The 21,558-nt window shown below is 47.3% G+C and overlaps 1 protein-coding gene across 20 annotated transcripts in view; it reads left to right on the forward strand.

Moving 5' to 3' along the window:
• LOC133370426 (leucine-rich repeat and fibronectin type III domain-containing protein 1-like protein) overlaps window positions 1-21,558 on the forward strand; it is a 68,291-nt gene that overhangs the window by 27,366 nt on the left and 19,367 nt on the right. For 6 of the 20 annotated variants that reach the window (XM_061596733.1, XM_061596722.1, XM_061596742.1 and 3 more), the window contains exons 2-4: window positions 14,536-14,675; window positions 16,436-16,533; window positions 20,738-20,891. Coding sequence is in view for 12 of the 20 variants with exons in the window: in XM_061596722.1 (XP_061452706.1) it covers window positions 20,833-20,891 (59 nt within the window). In the remaining 8 variants the exon portion in view is untranslated. Of the gene's footprint in view, window positions 1-14,535; window positions 14,676-16,435; window positions 16,534-20,042; window positions 20,134-20,531; window positions 20,707-20,737; window positions 20,892-21,558 lie in introns of all 20 variants that reach the window. The other 14 variants (XM_061596730.1, XM_061596732.1, XM_061596738.1 and 11 more) reach the window with 11 other exon arrangements.

Raw genomic sequence — 21,558 nt, forward strand, 5'->3', positions numbered from 1 at the left:
GCCCAAGTGATAATGAACATCTCACATTTTCCCTCCATTATTATCACTGGTGGTAGCCACTTCCAGCAGTGTCACTTTGTCTCTTTGTAGCTGTTCGGTATTATAAAAAATACACATAGAAATAGGAACTAACTTGGTTGGTCCTATTTCTTAGCAGAGTTAAGAACATAAGAACATAAGAAGAGCCTGCTGGATCAGGCCAGTGGCCCATCTAGTCCAGCATCCTGTTCTCACAGTGGCCAACCAGGTGCCTGGGGGAAGCCCGCAAGCAGGACCCGAGTGCAAGAACACTCTCCCCTCCTGAGGCTTCCGGCAACTGGTTTTCAGAAGCATGCTGCCTCTGACTAGGGTGGCAGAGCACAGCCATCATGGCTAGTAGCCATTGATAGCCCCGTCCTCCATGAATTTGTCTAATCTTCTTTTAAAGCCGTCCAAGCTGGTGGCCATTACTGCATCTTGTGGGAGCAAATTCCATAGTTTAACTATGCGCTGAGTAAAGAAGTCCTTCCTTTTGTCTGTCCTGAATCTTCCAACATTCAGCTTCTTTGAATGTCCACGAGTTCTAGTATTATGAGAGAGGGAGAAGAACTTTTCTCTCTCCACTTTCTCAATGCCATGCATAATTTTATACACTTCTATCATGTCTCCTCTGACCCGCCTTTTCTCTAAACTAAAAAGCCCCAAATGCTGCAACCTTTCCTCGTAAGGGAGTTGCTCCATCCCCTTGATCATTCTGGTTGCCCTCTTCTGAACCTTTTCCAACTCGATAATATCCTTTTTGAGATGAGGCGACCAGAACTGTACACAGTATTCCAAATGCGGCTGCACCATAGATTTATACAATGGCATTATGATATTGGCTGTTTTATTTTCAATACCTTTCCTAATTATCGCTAGCATGGAATTTGCCTTTTTCACAGCTGCCGCACACTGGGTTGACATTTTCATCGTGCTGTCCACTACAACCCTGAGGTCTCTCTCCTGGTTGGTCACCGCCAGTTCAGACCCCATGAGCGTATATGTGAAATTAAGATTTTTTGCTCCAATATGCATAATTTTACTCTTGTTTATATTGAATTGCATTTGCCATTTTTCTGCCCATTCACTCAGTTTGGAGAGGTCTTTTTGGAGCTCTTCGCAATCCCTTTTTGTTTTAACAACCCTGAACAATTTAGTGTCATCAGCAAACTTGGCCACTTCACTGCTCACTCCTAATTCTAGGTCACTAATGAACAAGTTGAAAAGTACAGGTCCCAATACCGATCCTTGAGGGACTCCACTTTCTACAGCCCTCCATTGGGAGAACTGTCCGTTTATTCCTACTCTCTGCTTTCTGCTTCTTAACCAATTTCTTATCCACAAGAGGACCTCTCCTCTTATTCCATGACTGCTAAGCTTCCTCAGAAGCCTTTGGTGAGGTACCTTGTCAAACGCCTTTTGAAAGTCTAAGTACACTATGTCCACTGGATCACCTCTATCTATATGCTTGTTGACACTCTCAAATAATTCTAATAGGTTACTGAGACAGGACTTTCCCTTGCAGAAGCCATGCTGGCTCTGCTTCAGCAAGGCTTGTTCTTCTATGTGCTTAGTTAATCTAGCTTTAATAATACTTTCTACCAGTTTTCCAGGGACAGAAGTTAAGCTAACTGGCCTGTAATTTCCGGGATCCCCTCTGGATCCCTTTTTGAAGATGTGGTAATTTTGCTCTTCTGAATTTATATCCTGTGCCCCTGCTCTCACAATGCCTACTTCTAGGCCTACCCCTTTTAAAATTTCATCATTTCTTTGGTTTTTATCCCAGGGGGGAAGTTTATTCCGAACCGGACCTTTCTCAGCTCCTGTCGGGTTTCCCCCCTCAGTCAGTTTAAAAGCTGCTCTGCTACCTTTTTAATTTTAAGTGCCAGCAGTCTGGTTCCATTCTGGTTCAAGTGGAGCCCGTCCCTTTTGTACAGGCCCGGCTTGTCCCAAAATGTTCCCCAGTGCCTAACAAATCCAAACCCTTCCACCCGACACCATCGTCTCATCCACGCATTGAGACTGCGAAGCTCGGCCTGTCTGGCTGGTCCTGCGCGTGGAACCGGTAGCATTTCAGAGAAAGCCACCTTGGAGGTCCTGGCTTTCAGCATCCTACCTAGCAACCTAAATTTTCCTTCCAGGACCTCACGGATGCATTTCCCCATGTCGTTGGTGCCAACGTGCACCACGACCACTGACTCCTTCCCAGCACTGTCTACCAAACTATCTAAACGACGGGCGATATCCGCAACCTTCGCACCAGGCAGGCAAAACACCTTGCGGTCTACACGCCCATCACACACCCCACTGTCTATGTTCCTAATGATCGAATCACCCACTACAAGGATCCCTCCACCCCCTGGAGATATATCCTCGGCACGAGAGGATAGCTGCTCATCCCCCAAGGAATGGGTCCCTTCTAAGGGATCGTTTCCCTCTTCCTCAGCTGGATGCTCTCCTTCCCCGAGACCATCGTTGTCCATGATAGCAGGAGAGCTATCATCGTTGGAGTGGGACACAGCTATAACGTCCCTGAAGGCCTCCTCCACACACCTCTCTGCCTCTCTCAGCTTTTCCAGGTCCGCCACCTTGGCCTCAAGGAAATGAAGTCGTTCCCGGAGAGCCAGGAGCTCATTGCACTGAGAGCACACCCACGACTTCTGTCCAACAGGCAGATAGTCGTACATGCTGCAGGCGGTGCAAAACACTGGAAAGCCCCCACACCCCGCTGGCTTCTTACCTGCATAGTTTTGTTTAAGGTTTATTACATCAATGGGTTGGAGACTGCGGTTTAGTTGAGGTCAGGGAACAGACGGGCAGAGTGGGGGGCCCTGGCCTCCTCGCCCTGCTGCCGAACTCGCTCTGATGCTTAACTCGCCTTGACGCTTCGTCAGCTGGGGCTCCCTCTAGCTCGTGGAGCAGGCTCCCTCGCTAGGGTGCTCTGACTTTATATGTGTGGCTGGTTCCTCCCAGCTACTGCTGCCAGCCGATGATGTGTTACTTGAGGCTGATGGCTATCAGCTGGGGCTTAACTCTTTAGTATTCTCTCAGGCTTCCTTCCTGAGCGAGGGGCGGGGCTGTTTAAGCTTTTGGCTGCTTTTAATCTCAGCAAGGGGCTGCGCCTTCCAGGCAAGTCTTTTGTGTTTGTTGTTTTCCCACCTAGAACAGCCTGACCTTTCTTTAACCTAGGGAAACAGAGCTTGTGGTTGTGTTTCAGGAAGGCTGAAGCTGCCCTTTTTAGCAAGGACTGAGCTGACTCTCTCCCTGTATGTATCGGTGGAGTTTCCTTTCCCCCCTTCTCTCCGGCTGGAATTTAGCCTTGTTTACAGTGTCCCCTGAAGCTTTCCTGCTAGGGTGGTGTTGAAAACTAGCTTTCTATACGCTTCCTTCTCCTAGGATCTGTCTCCTAAGATATAGGTTCTTTCAGGATTTGGCTCCTAGCTTAGGGTGACCTTGGGCTGCCCTTATTAGTTATTTCTCTGAGCTGTTTTACTTCAATTTAAATAATGGAATAAATGGGAGCTACTTACCCTCTTTTCGCTCTGCTGCTTAACTCGCCTTGACGCTTTGTCAGCTGGGGCCTTGATGCTTCGTCAGCTGGGGCTCCCTCTAGCTCATGGAGCAGGCTCCCTCGTAAAAATAAAAGCAGCAGAATGAGAATATAAACCAGCCCCACCTTTCTCTATATAAATAACAACAGACACAATCCTTAGGTAAAAGAAAAGAATATTTACTTACGACCTCATATGTTAGGAACATAGGCTCTGTAGCTTAGATGAAAGAAAAATAGTCTCAGTCCATCTTGGTCTTTAGTAATGGATGCTCTCAGAGAGAGCATCTGTGCCATGCAGCCTCTCTCAAAGGTAGGAAGATCAGCAATGGAGATTATTCAAAAATCCCCCAGGACAAAGGAGGAGGAAGTCAGGTAACTAAACCCCACCCATTAGCAAGTTACATCATTATTTATTTATTTATAGAATTTATTACTTGCCCATCTGGCTGGCTGTCCAGCCACTCTGGGCGACGTACAACATAGGCATATAATACCTAGACATTGAAAATCTAAAAATAATGAAGATAAAATCTAGCCCACCCCAAAAGCCTGCCTGAAGAGCCAGGTCTTCAAGGCCTGGCAGAAACTCATCATAGAAGGGGCATCATGGTAAACAGGTACATGGAATATTTCCCAAATATCCCTTAGAGTGACCATGCAATATTTGTTTAACAGTAGCAACACTCTGGTCTCATTGCATTTGACAGTACTTTGAGTGCTTCTGCTGTTGTGGGTTAGGAGAGAGTCGCCGCTGTGGAAAGCCCCCGGTTTGAGCATACGGATTGCAGCAGCAGCTGCATTATTTATAAAGCTTTATGTCATCTCAATAATCTTGCAGCCTGGAGAAATGTGGCAGGATCACAATCAAGGCCTTTGTGCTGCAGTCGTGAGAGCTTTTTCATAGCCGCCTTTTTGTTCCTATCCTTGGGAGTTCACCACATGTGTGTGGTTGTTGCTCGGTGTGGCTGTTACAGCTTGGCATTGTCTAGGGATTAGGAACTTCATGTTGCTCTTCAGCTACATAAAAGAGAGGGAGGGAAAACAGGGAGCTGGTTCTGTCAAACTCCGCATCACCCTTGAAAGTCAAATTTCCCTTTCTAGTTCTGTTCTTGTTGCTGCTGAGCTCACTTCATGCAGCAGCTTCAGGTTCAGGCACAGACAATGCAATGGAGCAGACAAGAGAAGGTGTTGTTTTGACTTGCCAATTTTGGGCTCTAGTCCTCAGCAGAATGGAAATCCAGGGGACTGACTTCCAAGAACATGCCGCCTAGGCCTGGGAAGGGCCACTGTACTGCAAGCTGACTGACTTGCCAGAGCTGAGGGTGGCTCGTGCCAGATTCCTTAAGCCTCCCAGGTGGCCTGCTGAGGGCACAGGGCATGGGACTGAGGGACTACAGCAGCTTGAGTGACAGGTGATACCTTGCCAGGTGGGCTGCCTCAGCCACAGTTCAGCTGGGCTGTGTGTTCCGTACCTCTTTGCTGAAGGGATCCTTCACAACGTCACAATTATTGTGACACCGGGCGGGGGGGGTGTAGAGAGGGGGAAATGAATCCTTCTTGTCCTTGCCATTTCACACATTGTGGGGGTAAAGATGGAGAAACTGCCACAGGAGATGTTTGGATTAGTACAGACTAATTCTGAATGTATGATAAAAAGGATGGTTTCAAGGCTTCTTTTGGACATGGAATGTCCTCTCTTTGTGTGAATTCCAAACATGGCATCTCCCATTTAACTTGCTAGCAAAGGTGAGTTACTTATTGCAGCTTGAGATTGATAGAAAAATGGTCAAGGAATAGCTATTTACTTTGAACGGGTTCAAATAATAGAACCATAGAATCATAGAATAGTAAGAACATAAGAACATAAGAAGAGCCTGCTGGATCAGGCCAGTGGCCCATCTAGTCCAGCATCCTGTTCTCACAGTGGCCAACCAGGTGCCTGGGGGAAGCCCGCAAGCAGGACCCGAGTGCAAGAACACTCTCCCCTCCTGAGGCTTCCGGCAACTGGTTTTCAGAAGCATGCTGCCTCTGACTAGGGTGGCACAGCACAGCCATCACGGCTAGTAGCCATTGATAGCCCTGTCCTCCATGAATTTGTCTAATCTTCTTTTAAAGCCGTCCAAGCTGGTGGTGGTAGTAGAGTTGGAAGGGGCCTACAAGGCCATTGAGACCACCCCCTTGCTCAGTGCAGGAATCCAAATCCAAGCATACCCAACAGGTGGCTGTCCAGCTGCCTTTTGAAGGCCTCTGGTGTTGGAGAGCCCACCACCTCCCTAGGTCATTGGGTCCATTGTTGTATCAGAAATGACTCTTTATGGTACTGATTGCTCTATCAGCTCAGGGAGAGACCCCTGCAGGGTTGATTTTTGTTCCCCTAAAAGTAACAAGTGTAGTTATCCTCTTCTGTTAAAGCCTCTGGTCAAAGCAGGAATCACGTAGAGAGGGCAGGGCCAGCTCTTTCCAAGTTTGCACCCCCACTTATTTAGGCAGAGTTGCACATCATTGCTGTGTAAGGGAAAGTGCAGGATCTGCTCTGTGTTGGCAGAACCACACTGGCACTCGGTGTGTGCAGTCTCTCTGTTTTTGCTCTGAGTTCATGAAGCCCAAGGGAATCAGGTTCTGCCATTAGTTGGAATAGGAACTGGCAGTACACAGTGCTGATTGGCTGGCTCCTGTGACATCATGATGCCTACCCCTCCCCTTCCTGGGAGCAGTTTTGCAGTTTAAATATGTTGACTGTTTCTTAAATAAGGACCCAAATGATATTTTAAGTATGTAGTCATGTAAGCAGTGCTTGAAAGAAACAGTCGGGGGAGCTTCCTGGCCTGACGTCTGTTCTCTGTTCAGAGACTTAGAAAGTGAGTTGACTTTCTTCAGGCAGAGGGGTCCTGTCATGGCTCTGTGAACAAGTGGAGCTGAAGAGCAGGAGGAGAGCCTGGCTTGCGGGATCAGGCCAGTGGCCCATTGAGGCCAGCAACCTGTTCACAGTGGCCAGCCAGATGCCCATTATGGGAAGCCCACCTTTCCAGAGGGCAGCTCAAAGGAAACGTGCAGAGAGCTGGCAGGGGGCTCTTGCCAGCCGTGTCCCCAGCCAGAGCTCAGATTGTGAGGTTTGTGCAGTCAGTCCAGTGTTTCTTTCTGCTTCCAGGGGGCAGGCAGCCCAGTTCAGACATTGCTCCAGTGGCCAGTGGTGTGATGTGGCTTGCAACCTTCCAGGCAATGGTTCCTCTGAGGCAGCTGAGCAGGGAGGGTTGTGTTTGGCTTGAGACGCGGCAATCCTCTCAGCAGCTAGGCATGTTTAAAACAGCAATCCCAGAATATGACCTGAAGGCAAATGAGGCCACTGCCTTGCTGCAGCTGGGTCTGGTCAGTGGCTGCTTGGGAACCACCACACATAACGCCACCTTGGCTTCTGTGGTGGAGGAAAAGGAGGATATAAATGTGATAAAATCAGTAAGAAACTGTTTTGATCCATCTTCACAACAGTTCTTGTATATTTAAGAACTTTCTACCCTGCCTTTCCGGTTAAAGAAGCCCTTAAGACACTTTACAAAAATGATGCATGCAAAAGACCAACTCTTAAAAATAAGAGTTGCCATCATCATTGCTGATCAAATCTTCTGCCAAGTCCTGTGAAGGCTGCAGCCAAAGCAGTTTTTTCCCAGGATGGACCCTCACTGCCTTAGGTCGAACCTTTTTATCATGGTTGAGTCAGTGAGCCTGGTGATGGCTAGGAGGTGAACTGCAGGAGTGGGACCAGGCGGTGCCTCAGCTCCAGGATCTTGTGTGCTCTTGCTTGCTGTGAAAAACATTAACATTCTTCAGCTAAGAAAACGAGATCCTGTGCCAAGAAAGATTGGATTCTGTGACCTTTATAAATTATGCAGATGGAGTTGATATGCATGATACCAGTTTTGTGTAATTCTGCATTTGAACTTTTCCCCCCTTATAAATAATCTATTCTGGCTCTGGTAGTCAACAGGATGAAGTCCCCTTGCTCCCAAATGCCAGGAGTATTGTTCAGTCCTCCTCCCTCCCCTGGCTTTCTAGATGTCAGCAGGCATTACTCACATAGGCATAATTTCTTGGCCATGAGAGCTAGGAACTTGCTTTAAGAGAGCTAGAGTGAGAGAGCAAGTAAGAGAAAGAGTTGTTATTTTGGGAAAACTAAAATTTCTCTCTAATAGCACTTTCATCTGCAAGTTGCTGCAGACCCCTCCCCCCCCCCCGCTGCAGAAAATTCAGGTAGACAACCTAGAGGGAGGGCGAGGGAAGATCTCTGTGCCAGGCTGCAGCAGAGACATCTAAGCTGGAGTAGAACTGTCCTTTCAAGCCCCAAGTCGAGCCTTTGCAGCTAGTGGTTGGATTAGAGGTGTGGGAAGTCCACATAGGGAGGAGCCAAGGCATGCTTGTGGAGCCTGTGGGTCTCCTGACTCCTGCCATGAGTTTGGCTGAGCCTGAGAGGCCCCACAGCAGACAAAGACTGCGCCGGATGCTGGGGTGCTGCTGCGCCCTTGGAGGGGTCAGGAAGTGTGGGCAGCCAAGGTGGCTGTAGAGAGCTGGGGAAACGTTTATTGGAACCCAGGAACACCATCCTGAGCCACCACACAGTGATAAGGATTGATTGACATGCCAGGCATATGACTGATTCTTTTTTTTTACTTACACTGTTTTGATTCAGTTATTGTATTTATTGCCCTTTTATTGTTCTGATTCATGTATTGTACTTACTGTATTTTGACTGGATATTTTCTTTCTGTAATGAAGTGCTGTTTTTATTTGTTCATGTTTTAGTATTGTTGTGAGCCGCTTTGTGCTCAGCTTGGCATACAAATATTTAATCAGAATCAAATCAAATCACTTTTCACCCTTGTGCCAGGGGTTGGGGGGAGACCTCTCTGCCTGCCTGCAGCAAGCTCTGAGCAGCTCTCTTCCCAGTGGTGCTGCTCGCAAGGCAGTCTGTATCCGAGTTGCTTTGTAGGCTGCAGAGACAGAGCAGGAGCCCTTAACTCTGCAGGAGCGGCTGGTGGATCCCAGGAGAGTGCAAGCGTGGGCTGCTGCTGCTGCATGCAGGCCGGCAGTACTAGGCTTAGAGGGGCTGTGTTTGCCATCCTGCTGCTCCGTTTGGGTTTATTCTGAAGTAAATCCACTGAGCTCAATTGGACTCCCTTCCTGGTGTGTCTGCTTATGATTGCAGCCGTCGGCTAAGAGGCTAAATGAGCAAGTTCCAGTGACATCTGGGTGAGGCAGATTCCTGGCCTCAGTGATGAGCACAAGAACCTGTGCCTAGTGGAGCAAAACAGCTTTTCATGGGGGCCCAAGCAATAAACTGCAGTCAGAGGGTGAAGAAGTGAGTTCAAATCTCAGGACAGCCTCCTCCCGTTCTTGGCAAGAGTGCTGCAAGGATGCATTGCTGGGCAAAGGGAAGATTGTCAGGCCATTGCAAATTAAATGCTGCGAGAAGCTCTCGGCTCACCTGTCATTTCCAGTTGCAGTTTTCATGGGCTGTAGGAGCTGCTGCCTTTGAGGTCCAGCCCATCCTGGCCTGGGCAGGCTGTTCCCATTTCCCATCTTCCTGTCTGCCTACTTGCCATCTGTCAGGCACTGGTTGTCTGCATGGGGGAGGGCCCCCCAGAGCTCAGTGGCAGAGCAGATGCTTTGTATGCAGAAGATTGCCGGTTCAGTCCCCAGCAACATCTCCAGTTGAAGGAGAAAGGACCAGGGAGGGAGGGAGTGATGGGCAATACCACTTGTGCCTTGAAACCCTGCCTGAGAGATGCTGCCTGTCAGAACAGCCAATTCTAAGCGGATGGACAAAGAATGTGACACGGCATAAGGCCCCGTCTGGTGTTCCTATCTTGATAACTGTTTTCATATATATAGATATATAAATAAAAATAAGTTTCTAGCCCTCATGAGTGTGGATTCCTGCTGAAATCTCAGAAGCCAGGAGTGGGGAAATGAATTAAGTGTGTAAAGTAAGTGTGTGTATGTGACACACACACACACACACAGATGTAGCCAGTGTCCTTCCCCATAACTAAGAGGACTAGAATAAATTATGCAAAGTTGGCTCAATTTGCATAATGGGCATAGGCCACTTGATCCAGAGCTTCTGCCCAAGCAGGCAGCTCATGTTTCTGTCTCGGGCCATATTGAGGTTGGTCGCACCCAAACAAGCTGTGTTGAGCAAGCATAATGCACTACTTCACCAGGACTGATTGGAATAAAAATCCAGCCTGTACAGAGTGGCAGCCCTCACATGCTGAAGTTGGTCTGCTGGAAATGGCCTTCTCTTTGCCAGGGGGCAGCAGCTGTGATCTGAATGAGCTTGGCAGAAAAGCTGCTGTTCAGTTGGCTGCTGATCTCGTGTAATGAAACGGGCACCTTCAAAACACAGATGTGAAAGCAGCGTGCTTCCTTCCGTAGCATCTTCTGTTGCTGCTCCCGCTCCCACCACTCGCTGGCCAGGGTCTTGCAAAATGCTTCACCAAACTCTGTAAGAGAACCCCTGAAGCCTGCAGGAAGTCCTGCTTCCCTGTTGTTGGAGATGCGTCCTCCGTGGTCCCATAAATCCAGACACCCCTTGCCAAATCTGGTCTCTCTTCCCCTCCCATTCATGGAGGGGGGGCAGCTGGGGCTCCAGTCCTTGTGCTTCCCAGAGGACCCTTTACTTGAACTCTGGAATGGAGTTCTTCTTTTACTTCGTTTTTGAACAAGTGAAGCAGATTGGACAATGCTGTGAGTGGCATCTTTGCAGCATGCGTAATGAGCTGAGGCTTTCTGTGCTGGGGAGCAGGATGTTCCTTGAATCTCACGAGTGGTCATTTGTGGCAATCTGCTGAAGGTGGGAAGAGCAAAGCCTCACCAGGGGATGACCTCATACCTGAGTACCAGCCAATGGCCAGAGAGTTGGTGGACCTCCCCTCCTTACTGCTGTGTGAATATTCTGGAATGCAGGTGGAGGAGGGGCCCTGTGCAGACCCCCTCATTGTGCTCCAGAGGTCGTGGATGGGGGTAGGTAAGGCACAGCAGAGGAGGGAGCAGGTGGGTGAAGCTGGCGACTGGGAGCTGGGCACAGCTGGCGGCGTCCATGGGCTGCCATTGTATGATTGCTGTTGCTCAGACAGATTTCTTTAATTATTATTCATATTTACAACTTGTCCTTCAAATACATTATCAGGGCAGCTAATAAGAAGACATTAAAAACATCATCAAATAATTAATACACTAAAATAAGCTTGAAACATAGCAGCTCTATAAAAGCAGCTTCTGAATAAAACAGATCAATGGATGCAAAAAAAGAAAAAGAAAAGAAGCCTGGGAAATAAAAAGCCCTTTGCTTGGCATTGTAAAACATCACCAAATGGGTGAAAGGCAGGCCTCTCTGGGAAAGGCATACTGGAGCTGGCATAGTTGGCACACTCACTGCTGTCCTGTTTTGTCTCCCCATCTTTGACTCGCTGGGCCTGGTGAAGCCACAAATGTCAGGGCAGTCCCCTCCCCTGAGCAGCCTCTACCATGCAGGCCATGCAGCCTGCGGCCAGCCTTTCCCCACAGAGTACATTAGCCACCCTAACAGGACCACTGTCCGTCCCGGCAGTTTGTCAACTACTGGACTTGAAGGGTTCAGTCCCTGGCAACTCGGTAGTTGAATGTGATCTCTCATTAGCTGACAATGATCCCCCTTTCCCCGTCATTAAGTCTGATTCTGCACCTGTTCATCGCTATGTTTTAATGTAATCATGCACTTAGCTTCAAAAAACGTCTGCTTTTCAGTGGTACTTCATTGGCTCTTGTTTTATTGCAAGTCAAACATCAAGATTCTGGAACCCAGAAAGCCAGACTCCCTCGGTTGCAGCAGAATTAATGCTGCATTTTCAAAAAAGGATTTCTGGATTTGGCAAAATCTTTCAGATTTCCATTATGAACTGCATGCACCATCTCACCTCACTAAATGTGACAGCCTCTATCGGGCGCACTGTTCTTGCTGCAAAATAGTTGAGGAGGATGCCGGGGGGGGGGGTAGCGATGGCAAGAGTGATAATGTATGCCACTAAAGGCCTTTGGAAAGCATTTTTTGCAGCCAGAGGATGTCTGGCCCTGCTGCTGCATGTAGTGTACATGTTTGTACATGATAGAAGCAGGACCTCTGAGAGGCGTGCTGTGGTGAGTCCTGTATGCTCACACATTTGCTACACCTCTCCCCCTGGGTGCCTCCCAGCACCCTGCAGCTCCTCAACTCCCTGATTGATTTTGCAGCTTGAAAGGCCCCATCTCTCTCTGCTGCCTCCAGGGAAGCCTCCCTTTCAGCCTTTGCCTCCTTTTGCTTGGGCGGGAGAGATTGGTCTGTTTCTGCATTTCTCTGGTCAGGGCAGGGGGCTGGGAAGGAAGGAGGGAGGGAGAGAAGCATGTGCGTCTCCCGGACAAGGAGAACTGCCACATTTTGGAAGTGGGTTCCAGAGCACATCTGGAGCTGCTCATACTTCCTCCCCGCTATCTGTCTCTGTTGCCCAGAGAGCAGGAGGTGTGCCAGGTCGGCCACTTGAATACTCTGGGGTGGAACGGCACTTGTTGGGATTGTGCCCCTTCCTCCTGCCTGGTGGTGGTGGGGGTGAAAGGGCCCTTTCCCAATTGAGGAACAGGAGAGGGCTTGATTTCCCACTGGATTTGCTTCCAGCGAAACCCACAGCTGTCAAGTTTCAATGGCCAGGAGCGATTCTCTCTGTGTCTGGGACGGCTGTGTGGCCAGAGTAGCATAGCAGCAGATTGGAAGATCTTGACATTTTGAGATACAGAGAGAAAACTTTTCAGCTTTCTTCTTGCTTAGGTAGCATTTCCAATTTCAGTCCACGTGTCAAATGAGTGGAGAGTGTCCTTATTAATAACTGGTTAACACTGCAAGTTGATATAAGAGCCCTGCCTGGAGCCTCCGTCAGGCTGCCCCCCCCCATTTCACCTTCTGTCTGTAGCAACCTGTTGCTGCAAGCCTAGAGAAAGAGCTCACAGCTGTCCTTGTAGGGAACAGCCTGACGCTGCCTCTCTGCGCCCTGAGCTTGTCCTCCATAGCCGCCTTGTAGGACAAGGGGCTGGAATGTCTGTCCCACAGAGGAAGGATCCAGTATGGAGAGCTGGACCAGAACCAGCAGAATGAATTTCAAAAGAGATAAATGTGAATTTATGTTTTGGATGGGAATAATCAGATGCTCTTGTACCTTTAAAAGCTGTGTGAAAGGCAGAAATTCAGCAGGTTTGGCCATTTCTAGTATGGAAATACAGTTATGAGGAAAGTTTCACCTGTTGATAATCTGTCTGACCTCTTGTAGAGCCTCCCAAATACTTTTGACCCTCCAGCCTACCAGCAAAAGAGGGCACAAGTTGCATATGAACCAAAGTGTGTGCAAATGTGTGCCCTCTTTTGCAAGTAGAGGGCCCAATCCACAGATAGTATAGTGGGCCTCCCAGAAAATCCTCCCTCCTGGTCACATGTTCTGTCACAATCAAGGGCACAGCAGAGCAAAATAGGGCTGGAATTATGGACTGCAAGAGAATGAAGGTTGCAGCAGGGACTCTCCACGTCTTCTGGGTTTTGATTGGAGATCATCTTCATCAAGGTAAATCAAAGATCCAATAGAGGACTCATCTCCTGTTAGAATGTTGGAAGACCCTATTGTCCCAATGAAAATCTGTGTGTTTTGTGTAAAATGGAGGGCAGATCTGGGCTACAAGCTGGACTGTATTATTATAGTTTATTTTATAATTAATTTTAAAAGTTAGAGTGTCCATACTGACAATATGAACTTCTTTATTTGGATTGTTGTATTCTGTTTTGAAATGAATTGGTGTTAGATTTACTGTAATGATGTATTGATACACGTTTTTTGCTCTTTTGTTGTGAGCCACTGGGCATGTTTATGTGGAAAAGCCGCGTACGAATTGTTGTTGTTGTTGATGATAGCCATAACAACCACAACAACTATAATGGCGGCCAGATAATGTCAGCGGTGTGTTTGTAGTGCTCCTTCTCCCCTAAGCCAACCTAAGATCATGCAGAGCCCTTTTGAATGCCAGCTTCAAAACTTCTTGCCTGCCAGCCTTGGCTCAGGAACCTGGGCAGTAAGGAGTCTCCACCCACATACCCCACACCCAAGCCGCCTTATGCCAAGTCAGACCATTGGTCCATCTAGCTTGGCATTCTCTACCCTGAGTGGCAGCAGCTCTCCAGGCTTTTAGGCAGGGGACACTGCCCAGAGACACTGGGAACTGAACCTGGGACCTTTGACACGCAGCACACACATTTTTTTACCAGGAGCTACAGCCCTTCCCCCATTTCCTAATGCTAGTCAAGGATGAGAGGCTGTTGTGGAATTATGACTTGGCAGCTGTGGTTGGATGTTCCTGGTTCATTTTGTAAGGTTGGAGTTCTTAACTGGCTGCCAGCTGAGTCACTTGAACTGAGTTGCAGAACGGAATGATGAGATGATGGATGCAGCCTTTAATTGTGTATTCATCCCAGTTAGCAGCTGGGCTGCTGTAGGTGTGCTGTAGATGATGAATCAGGCACCAGTGGCGTCTAGAGCTTCCAGAGTGAATTGGCACCAACCTGCAGCAGGGCTGCTGCTTCCAGTGCCTATTTTCCAGGGCTGTTGGGCTGCCATTTCAGCAGATGAAGCTGCTGTGGGGATCATGTCCACTGAGGAGACCACCGTGCAAACATGGTCATGGTGGAAGATGTAGGCCATATTTACATTTCCCTCATGGGAAAAGAGGTCTTGCTGTGTACATTCCTGCTGTGTTTGACATAAAATGGAAAGTTGACATTTCCTAAGAGAAACTCCTTCTGTGAAAAGTGTTCTGTTGCTCACCTCACAGAGTCCTTTCTCGTACTGCCTCGTTATGTTGCTTCCAAGTGACTATGATAGAATGTGATTTCAGCCAAGAAAATATGGTTTCCTTAATTTCAGAAGGGATGGCTGCTTCGGAGCCCACACAGAATTGCTGGACTGACTGGAGAATCGTGACGGTGTTACTTCAAGGACACCTGCTGCAAATGAGCTACTAATGAAAGGATCCAAGAGGCAGTGAACTTGAAGATCGCTTGAAAGTAAGAGCAGAATCTCTTGCCTGTTTTAGCTTGCCAGTCTGTGCTCTTTGTGTTTGGTCACTTCGCATCTGCAGCAGCCAGAAATGTCAGGATATGGAGCTAAAAGCCCCCCCCTACACACATGCCAGATGTGTAGCAGCTGGTTGCCAGCACATAGGTTCCTTCAAGAGCTGTAGCTGAATTAGGTTTGATGGTAGCACACAGCTACCTGTTTTGTGAATTAAGGTGTGATCCCATGCATCAGCAAACCACACTGCAAATGCAAACAAGGAAAAAAGGTCAATGCACCTAAGATGAACACACACACCCCAATCCTGGTTGCTTTTTGTTTTCAAGTTAATCTGCATTTTAAGTTTATATGACTCAATCCACAACAGAGCACCTTCCTTATTTGCCAAAAAGTAATTAGATTGGATATTCTGTGTCTTACAACTCTCCATGCTCACTGCTCAATTCAGTTTTATATTCTGAGTTTCAATTAAGCTATTAACACATTTTATGATTCAGAAAATTGTAGAAAAGAATGCTCGTTTTCTTCCAGCAGGTGAACGGAAAGCATTTTGTATCTGTCCAGGAGGCAGGAAGAGCAAGAATGCCTTTTATGTCCAGCCCAGATGGGCTTCAGCTGACTTCTGTGTGGGCACCTGAGAAGTTAATGTTTTTGTCTGTTGCAATTTAGATTATTTGTAATGGCAAGCAGGTCTACCTAAATGGTGGGCACAGAAGCTTACTTGAAAGGAGCTATGGAAAGTGTTACACTGTGAGGGGAGGGGCTTGTGGTATTTCCTGTGGCCGATTGTGAGGTGGACCAGAAGGTATTGGTTTCCTTCCCCTAACCCTGAGCTAATAAGGTTCCTAGAAACCAACTGGGAAGCCAATGATTGTAGGGCTCATCTGTGGGCTGCAGCCCTGGTAGTTGGCAGGCGTGGTCAGATGTTGTAAAAATGCAGTCACCGCTGCTGCTGTATAACCATTGGATTATACTAAGGGTCTGTGGTTTCAGCTACATGCTTAGGAGTGAAATCCTGGGGTGCTCCTTTCACCTTCTCATGCTCTTGTCCCACATACAGGCACATCAGAAGTCAGTGCTTTTTAATATAGTTCTGGTCGCCTCACCTCAAAAAGGATATTGTAGAGCTGGAAAAAGGTTCAGAAAAGGGCAACCAAAATGATCAAGGGGATGGAGCGACTCCCCTGTGAGGAAAGGTTGCAGCATTTGGGGCTTTTTAGTTTAGAGAAAAGGTGTGGAGGGTGGGACATTAAAGAGGTGTATAAGATTAAGTGTGGCATGGAGAAAATGGATAGAGAAAAGTTTTCTTCCCTCTCTCATAACCCTGGAACTTGTGGACATTCAGTGAAAGTGAATGTTGGAAGATTCAGCATAGATAAAAGAAAGTCCTTCTTCATGCAGCGCATAGTTAAGCTATGGAACTCACTCCCAGAGCAGGCAGAGATGGCCACCAACTGGATGGCTTTGAAAGAGGATCAGACAAATTCATGGAGGAAAAGGCTTTCAGTGACCTACTAGCCTTGATGGCTATGCGCTGCCCCAGTCGGAGGCAGTGTGCTTCTGAATACCAGTTGCTAGAAACCGCAGGAAGGAAGAGTGCTCTTGTGCTCAGGTCCTGCTTTTGGGCTTCCCATATGGGCAACTGGTCGGCCACTAGGAGAATAGGAGGGTGGACTAGATGGGTCCCCTTTGGCCTGATCCAGCAGGCTCTTCTTATGTTCTTACTCCTTTGCTCTGTTTCTTCTTTGAGGTGTCACCAAATGGCTGACGTAAGAACATAACTCTCCTGCCAGTTCACCTGCACAATCCCACCTCACCACTGTCCTTCTCCTCCCCCTCTCCAGGCAGGTAGGTTGCAATGAATGGCAGTATTGGGAGGGTGGTTCTGCCGCTCTGCCCCGCCACACAAGCCACCAACAATGCCAAGACAAGCCTTGTGTGGAGTCTTGAGCATTGTGGACATCACAATGTGATGGCTTTGTGCCTCTCTCTCTCTCTCTCTCTCTCTCTCTCTCTCTCTCTGTGTGTGTATGCATGTAAGAGAATAGAATCTAGGAGGCCTCTGGATTTCAGCCTCTGAGGAATACCTTGGCCTTGGACCTCATGCTTCATGCTTAAAAGTGTAGATTGTTGTGCAATGTGGCCAGCCATATATGCTGTTTTGCGCACAGCCTCTCCTGCTCAGCCACTTTGCAGCTTCTGGTCAATGTCTGGTGAGGCACTTCTGGCAAAGCCAATGGGTTTGATGATAGTGGTTATTTATTCAGTGCCTGTCATTAAGTGCTGTACAAAAGTGCTGTTTAAAAGTAAGAGCTCCCCATACAGCAGCTGTGCCCATCACCCATGGAGGCTCCTCTTTTGCTCTGTGCCAGAGAGGCTGACTCTTCAGCACATGTTATGCTAAGCCCTGGTTGAAGAAACATGCAAGCTGAAGCTACCAAGGGGTCCAGAGAAGTATCCTGTGAAATACATCCTAGTTACAGGCACAGGAAATGTTGCATTTAATGTAGCTATGTTTCAGATGGCATTTTGCAAGGTGTTCATGCTCAGTTTTGCACACTGCATATATCATGTCACTGCAGTATTCTGCACCACACCTACGAGCACACTGAAGAGACAATATTAACCTAAGAGTCATAGAATCATAGAGTTGGGAGGGGCCTATAAGGCCATCGAATCCAACCCCCTGCTCAAGGCAGGAATCCAAGTTAAAGAATACCGGGCAGGTGGCTGTAATCAGGCCACAGTGCTAAAGTGTATGGTGCTCCCTGCTAGACCAGGGTTAAAATTCACTCATTTGGACCCTGAGCCTGAAGGGACTCCCACACTTCATATTGCAGCAGTTGATGCTGCCGCCTTGTGTTTGCACCAGAGATTCCTCTCAAGGGTCATCAAGAGTCAAATGGGAAGTAGAATCTCCGAGGGCTTTGTGGACCTAGAGCTTAATTCCTCTGAACTTCCATATCTGTGGGGGCCAAGGGGTATAATGCCTACCTTGCCTCCTTGGCTCTGTAGCCTTCTAACTTTCACCCTGTCTTTGGGTGTGTGTGTGGAGGTGTTGTTGCAGGCAACTGAGCAAGCAGCCAGTGGAGATGCCTGTGGACAGTGGGCTGAGAATGTATTTGGAGGGGGGACTGTGATGCCCCTGCAAATGTCGTATTTATGTAGTACTTACGTTGTACTTATGTAAATGTAGTAATTATGGTAAGTGTCGGTTTTGTAGGGTAAATGTGGTAGGTAAAGTGAGTGAGAGGGAGGAGTACATGTGTTGGAATGTTGAGGGATGCGACAGTGGACTGGATGAGAACTAATAAACTGAGGCTCAGTCCAGACAAGACTGAGATGCTGTTAGTGGGTGGTTCGTCTAACTGGATGGTGGATGTCCAACCTGTCCTGGATGGAGTTGTACTCCCCCTGAAGGAGCAGGTTCATAGCTTGGGGGTTCTTCTAGAACCATTTCTGTCACTTGAGGCTCAGGTAGCCTCAGTGGCACAGAGTGCCTTCTACCAACTCTGGTTGGTGGCCCAGCCACACCCCTACCTGGACAGGGGTAACCATTTTGTCTGGAAAATGAGCACATCTAGTGCTGAGAGCTGCACTTTTCCTGTTTATTTTGATAGGTATGTGCTGCTCTTCATGGTGGAAAGAAGAAGCAGCATGTTTTTTTCCTCATCCTCAAGCCCTTAAGTAAGAAAGTTCTGCTACCTTCCTCATGCAAAAGGGAGTCTCTAGCACTCAGGACATGAGATTGCAGTGAAATGGAAGGATTATATATTTTTTAGGCTCCAATTAGCACTGAAATATTAAATGGCTATCAGATACCCAGGCTAAATTAATTGGCATCAGATGCTTAAAGGAATAGATTGAGTTAGATGCTCCTATTTATACACTGCTAATAGATCATTATTCTGGAGTCAGGAGATGCCAACATAACTGCCTATAAGTAGCTACTGAGAATTTAAATAATCCAGGAGAAGGTTGCTGGTGCAAGTGGTGAAGGCCTCTGTTGGCAGCCAAAGATGATGGTGAAGATGGACCGTGAGGGAGGCAAGCAGGGGAGGTGTCAGGTTGTGTTGCTGCTGCTGAGTGGCTTGTGTGGTTTATGATCGTGCATGCGAGCTGCTGACTCCTTTCTTTAGATGAAAGCACATGCCACATCAAGGTCTTGTCTCACCTTCACAGGACTTCACAGATGTTAACCAGAAACATATGGTTCTGTGTCAGGTGCACATGGTACCCAAAATAAGCTCAGGTGCCTTAATCTGGGATCTGTCCTGAGCAGGCACCATTCATGTACTTTGTCTGTTTAGGTTAATTTGGGGCAATTAACACACAATGCATGTGTGTGTGTGGAGCTTTTCAATCAATATAAACTGAATGTGGACATAAAAACGTGCTTGCTAATAGTGGTAATTTTGACCTCTTAGACTGCAATCTAATATCTGTCTACTCAGAAGTAAGCTCCATTGAGTTCAATGGGACTTACTCCCAAGTAAATGTGTATTGGATTGCAGCCTTAGTCTCGTTCTGGCCATCATAAATGGTAACTGCATTGTGAACTTTCTTTCTTTCTTTCTTTCTTTCTTTCTTTCTTTCTTTCTTTCTTTCTTTCTTTCTTTCTTTCTTTCTTTCTTTCTTTCTTTCTTTCTCGCCCTTCCTCCCAAAGGAGCCCAGGTTGGCAAACAGTGAAACATAAGAGCAGTACAATTTAAAATCAAATCAAATCTATTTAAAACATGTAAAAACAAGTAAAAGCCACCTAAAACATTTATAAAATGTTTTAAAACAATCACACACAACAGGTTTAAAAACATGTTCAAAAGCAATTCCAGCACAGCCACAGCCTGGTATAATGTATCAACTTTAAAAGTTTGTTGAAAGAGGAAGGTCTTCAATAGGTGGCAAAAAGATGGCTCTTGTCTAATATTTAAGGGGAGGGAGTTCCACAGGGTAGGTGCTGCCACACTAAAGGTCTGCTTCCTATGTTGCACGGAACGGACCTCCTGATGAGATGGTATCTGCAGGAGGCCCTCACCTGCAGAGCGCAGGGATCAACTGGGTATATAAGGGATAAGACGGCCTTTCAGGTATCCTGGTCCCAAGCTGTATAGGGCTTTGCACACCAGTCTAGTCCCACTCCCTGCTTTGGTGCAGGGAAGCCAACCAGATGACCCAAAGGGAATGTCAAAAGCAGGAGCAGCAATTCTCCCCATCTGCAATTCCCAGCAGCAACTGCTATTATTCAGAGGCAGCCTGCTTTGGATACTAGAGACAGCACATAGCCATCATGGCTAGTAGCCTTGATAGCCTTATCCTGTGATTCATTGGCTTTATCCTGGCTTGTTCTTGCTGTTCAGGTTTAAGACAGCTCCTTAAGGCAGCTAATGGAAATGGACTGCTTTCAAGTTGATCCCGACCTATGGCAACCCTACGAATAGGGTTTTCGTGGTAAGCGGTATTCAGAGTGGGTTTACCATTGACTTCCTCTGAGGCTGAGAAGCAGTGACTGGCCCAAGGTCACCCAGTGAGCTTCGTGGCTGTGTGGGGATTCGAACCCTGGTCTCCCAGGTCCTAGTCCAACACCTTAACCACTACACCACACTGGCTCTCTAAGGCAGCTAAGAGGCTGCCATTCTTGTCTGTGCAACTCAACACAAGCTACAAAACAAGAGTAATTGGTTCTCATAAATATTCTTTTTTTTCTGAGTGTGCCGTCTCTTGCAGTATCTACTGTGCTTGCTGGCAGCCTGCATACATTATGCACTTTAATAATCCCAATTTCAAACAGTACAAACACTAATATCTGTAGGCTGATTGATAGTTTCATACTTTGGCTTCCCACGCAGGAGTGGATGAGTGTTGAGAGAGTGTTGATGTGTTCAGGAGAGGACCTCCCAGCTTCCTGCTGACAAGTTCTTCTGTCATTTTCCATGCAGGTCTGTGGTTGTTTTTCTTCTCCCGCTTCTTGTTTTGTGCTCCTAATAGATCTTTTTTGCACACAAGGCAAAAACCGCATGAGGGGTAAGCCTAACTCTGATTTTATTTTTTGCAGAAGAATCAGAATAGTAGAGTTGGAAGGGGCCTATAAGGCTATCAGGTTCAACCCCCTCCTCAATGCAGGAATCCAAATCAAAGCATTCCTGACAGATGGCTGTCCAGCTGCCTCTTGAAGGCCTCCAGTGTCTGGGAGCCCACTACCTCTCTAGGTAATTGGTTTCATTGTCGTATGACTCTAACAGTTAGGAAGTTTTTCCTGATGTCCAGTCGAAATCTGGCCTCCTGCAACTTGAGCCCATTATTTTGTGTCCTGCACTCTGGGATGATCGAGAAGAGATCCCGGCCCTCCTCTGTGTGACCACCTTTCATGTACTTGAAGAGTGCTATCATATTTCCCCTCAGTTTTCTTTTCTCCAGGCTAAACATGCCCATTTCTTTCAGTCTCTTCTCATAGGACTTTGTTTCCAGTCCCCTGATCATCCTTGTTGTCCTTCTCTGAACTTGTTCCAGTTTGCCTGCATCCTTCTTGAAGTGCGGAGACCAGAACTGGACACAGTATTCAAGATGAGGCCTAACCAGTGCTGAATAGAGGGGAACTAATACTTCACGTGATTTGGAAACTATACTTCTGTTAATGCAGCCTAATATAGCATTTGCCTTTTTTACAGCCACATTGCACTGTTGGCTCATATTCAGCAACAATTCCAAGATCCTTCTCACATGTTGTTTTGTTGAGCCAAGTATCCCCCATCTTATAACTATGCATTTGGTTTCTTTTTGCAATAAAAGTATATATTTTACACAAAAAGTGTGTACAAAATGTGTACACTTTAAATGTGGTCTTTTTGTGCATTCTTTCAAAAATAACTTCACAAG

Source organism: Rhineura floridana, chromosome 15 (genome assembly GCF_030035675.1).
Source record: "Rhineura floridana isolate rRhiFlo1 chromosome 15, rRhiFlo1.hap2, whole genome shotgun sequence".
Lineage (NCBI taxonomy): Eukaryota > Metazoa > Chordata > Lepidosauria > Squamata > Rhineuridae > Rhineura > Rhineura floridana.